We start from the raw sequence: 2,725 nt of genomic DNA on the forward strand, positions 1-2,725 counted from the left end.
CGATGACGGCGGCGTCACCTGCGATGGAAGGAAAGGGAGAGGCTGCGACTACAAGGGAGCGAGGGATGGAAAGGGAGAATTTACGACGCGAGGGAGGGAAACAGCGACTGTGAACTGCGAAAGGAGGAAGGGAAAAAGAGAGGACCGTGTCGAGGTGATGTCCGCGAGGTGCTATTCGGTGAGTTGGCAACGGTGTTGTGGAAGGTGAAGGAAGACGGTGCTGAGAGGAAGGGGCTCAGTGGCTGGGGCTTGGGGATTGGGGATTGATGTTCATTCGTTAGAGAAAGATTGTGAGAGACTAAGAGTGGTGCTGCTACTTGCTAGGTTTAGGTTATTTAGGGTTAGGGTCTTTAGTGTCAAAATCGAAAACCGAACTGACCCACAAGAAAAACAGCAAAACATGATATTTTTGTTTTTTTTGTTTTTGGTTTGTTCAGTTTTCGATTTTTTTGGTTCGGTTGATCGGTTTGTTCGGCCTGTATCGATTTACAACACCCCCTACTTAGGACACGAAGAAGAAAGAAGTATTGCACGAACAGAGTCAAGAATGTGATAGTGTTTGTATTCACCTCGTCCCTTTTGTTGAGATGTACCAGGGCAAGAAAACTCAGGCAAAGTACCATATTCTACAAGAAAGGTTAAAAGTTTGGAATCACAATATTCCATAGTATTATCACGTCAAAAAATCTTAATAATCTTGGAAAACTGAGTTTTAATCATAGTGGCAAAGTTAATATAAATCTGAGGTAGCTCATGGCGATTAGTCATCAAATAAACTCAAGTAAAGCATGAATAATCATCAACGAAAATGATAAAGTATCGAACTCCTCCCATAGAAGCGGTGGGAGCAAGGCCCCAAACATCAGAGTGGATAAGATCAAAAGAAGAGCAAGCAAGAGAAAAATTATTCTGAAAAGATAAATCAAGTTGTTTAGCAGTTTGACAAGAAATTCAATCAAAAGACTCTTTTTTAACCTGACCCAAAATACCATAAGACACTAGAGGACGCAATTTTCCTAAGGAGCTGTGAGCAAGACGATGATGCCACAAGTGAATGGTAGATGGAGCAGAAGCATCACAGAGATTTGGCACAGGAGGAATATGAAGATTCTCGAGTTCAAACAATCTTCTGACCTTACATCCAATCCCGATGATTTGTCCCATCCGACGATCTTGTACACGACAATCAGAAATGAAAAAATTGACATCAAAATCGAGATCAACAAGTTGACCAACAGAAATAAGGTTGAAGTTCAATTTTGGAATATAATAAGTATCATGGAGATTAAGAGTTGACTGGGAGATAGAACCCTTGTGTGTTGCATGCAAGAGGGAACCATTAGCAATATAGGTAGAAAGTGCATTTGTAGTAGTTGACAAAGATGAGAAAAGATGATGCAAAGGAGACATGTGATTAAAGCAACCGGAGTCAAATTACCATTTAGAATTACCTAGAGGAGTCGAAAAAGCAGCAGGAGTATTACCAGAAAGGGAAAGAAGATGTTTAAGAAGAGACGCAATATCAAATAGAGAGACAGAAGACGGGTTGAGAGGAGCAAAGGTGGTAGATTCAGTAGTAGCAACAACAGCAGGAGCAGACACATTCTTGGAGAAGTTGGGATGAGAATGATACTTGAGATGTCAGGACGTGGTGGGCGATTCCACTTTCTGCCACGTTAGATGCCACATAAGCAGCCACGTCAACAGGAAAGGGCGACACGTGGCAATGCGTGATAGGAGAAGAAAAACGCATCAGTGCTGAGGCGGACAGGGAGGTGGCACACAGGTCGGAGAGGTGGGCCGAGTCGGGTTTTCCGCGAGCTGGAGCAGATCCGCGGGTGTTTGCTAGCTTCGACACATGGCGCTATCTGGTGCCATTTATCCTGGGCGTGGATCCAACGCTGCTGGATGGCGTCTGGAGAAAGTCACCTGAAACGTACACCGGTATTCAGGCGGCGCATGAGGGCATGTCCGGCGGTGGTAGGCGGCGAGTCTGGAGGCATTAGAATCTTGGTGACGAGACGAACACACTGGTGGCGGTGGTAACAAACCAAAGCGTCAGAAAAAGGTCAAAAAACGGGGGTAAAGAACATTGTCGGAAGAGAAAAACAAAGGGGTTATAAACGAATTTTCATGGAAAAAAATGAACTTATTCTCTTGATACCATGTTAGAAATAAGAGACTAAACTCGAAAAAGGATATTATATTATTGAGTATGTCACAAAGGTACAATACATATGAGTATATATAGGTGCTAGAAGAACCAAAATAATAAAAACATACAATTTTATAATTAATATACAAATATTTTATATAAATATAAATGATACTAATTAATCTAAATTGTGAGCCTGTATTTTCTTAAATGTTTATTCTTACGAAGATAATTTCAATATGTATAATAATTCTTTGTAGAAAATGACACCTTTTTTTATTAGATGTCTAAATAATATTTTTTTATTTCTGAAATATACACTTCTCTAATCTCCTCAGCAAAAGTTAAATGACATACATTTTAATCTATTTAACTAAAATACTCTTTAATAATTATTTTTGTATATAAATTAGTTATAAGTATTTGGTTATTCAAGAAAAGAAATAATATATATTATAAAATATAAACTTATTAATATTGTAATAGATATTAATTTTTAGTATTTTAATTTGTTACAAAAATATTTAATTTAAAATTTTTATATATTTTACATAATATAATTTTTTTATA

General features: G+C 38.5%; 1 protein-coding gene across 1 annotated transcript; it reads right to left on the reverse strand.

Moving 5' to 3' along the window:
- Nucleotides 1-498: 498 nt before the first annotated feature.
- On the reverse strand, nt 499-1,410 carry LOC107495233 (uncharacterized). Its single transcript, XM_016116347.1, has 2 exons — nt 990-1,410; nt 499-626 (listed from the first exon to the last, which is right to left on the reverse strand). Exons 1-2 carry the CDS (start codon nt 1,408-1,410, stop codon nt 499-501), a joined length of 549 nt encoding a protein of 182 aa, XP_015971833.1.
- Between the last annotated feature and the right edge of the window lie 1,315 nt (nt 1,411-2,725).

This window comes from Arachis duranensis, chromosome 6 (genome assembly GCF_000817695.3).
Source record: "Arachis duranensis cultivar V14167 chromosome 6, aradu.V14167.gnm2.J7QH, whole genome shotgun sequence".
Lineage (NCBI taxonomy): Eukaryota > Viridiplantae > Streptophyta > Magnoliopsida > Fabales > Fabaceae > Arachis > Arachis duranensis.

Bases quoted from the DNA above. Each gene is read 5' to 3' on its own strand.
- LOC107495233 (XM_016116347.1), bottom strand. From the start codon at position 1,410: ATGTCTCCTTTGCATCATCTTTTCTCATCTTTGTCAACTACTACAAAT. The intron at 627-989 runs GTATTTTGGGTC...CCTTTCTTGTAG, and splicing joins GCGTCCTCTAGTGTCTTATG to AATATGGTACTTTGCCTGAG.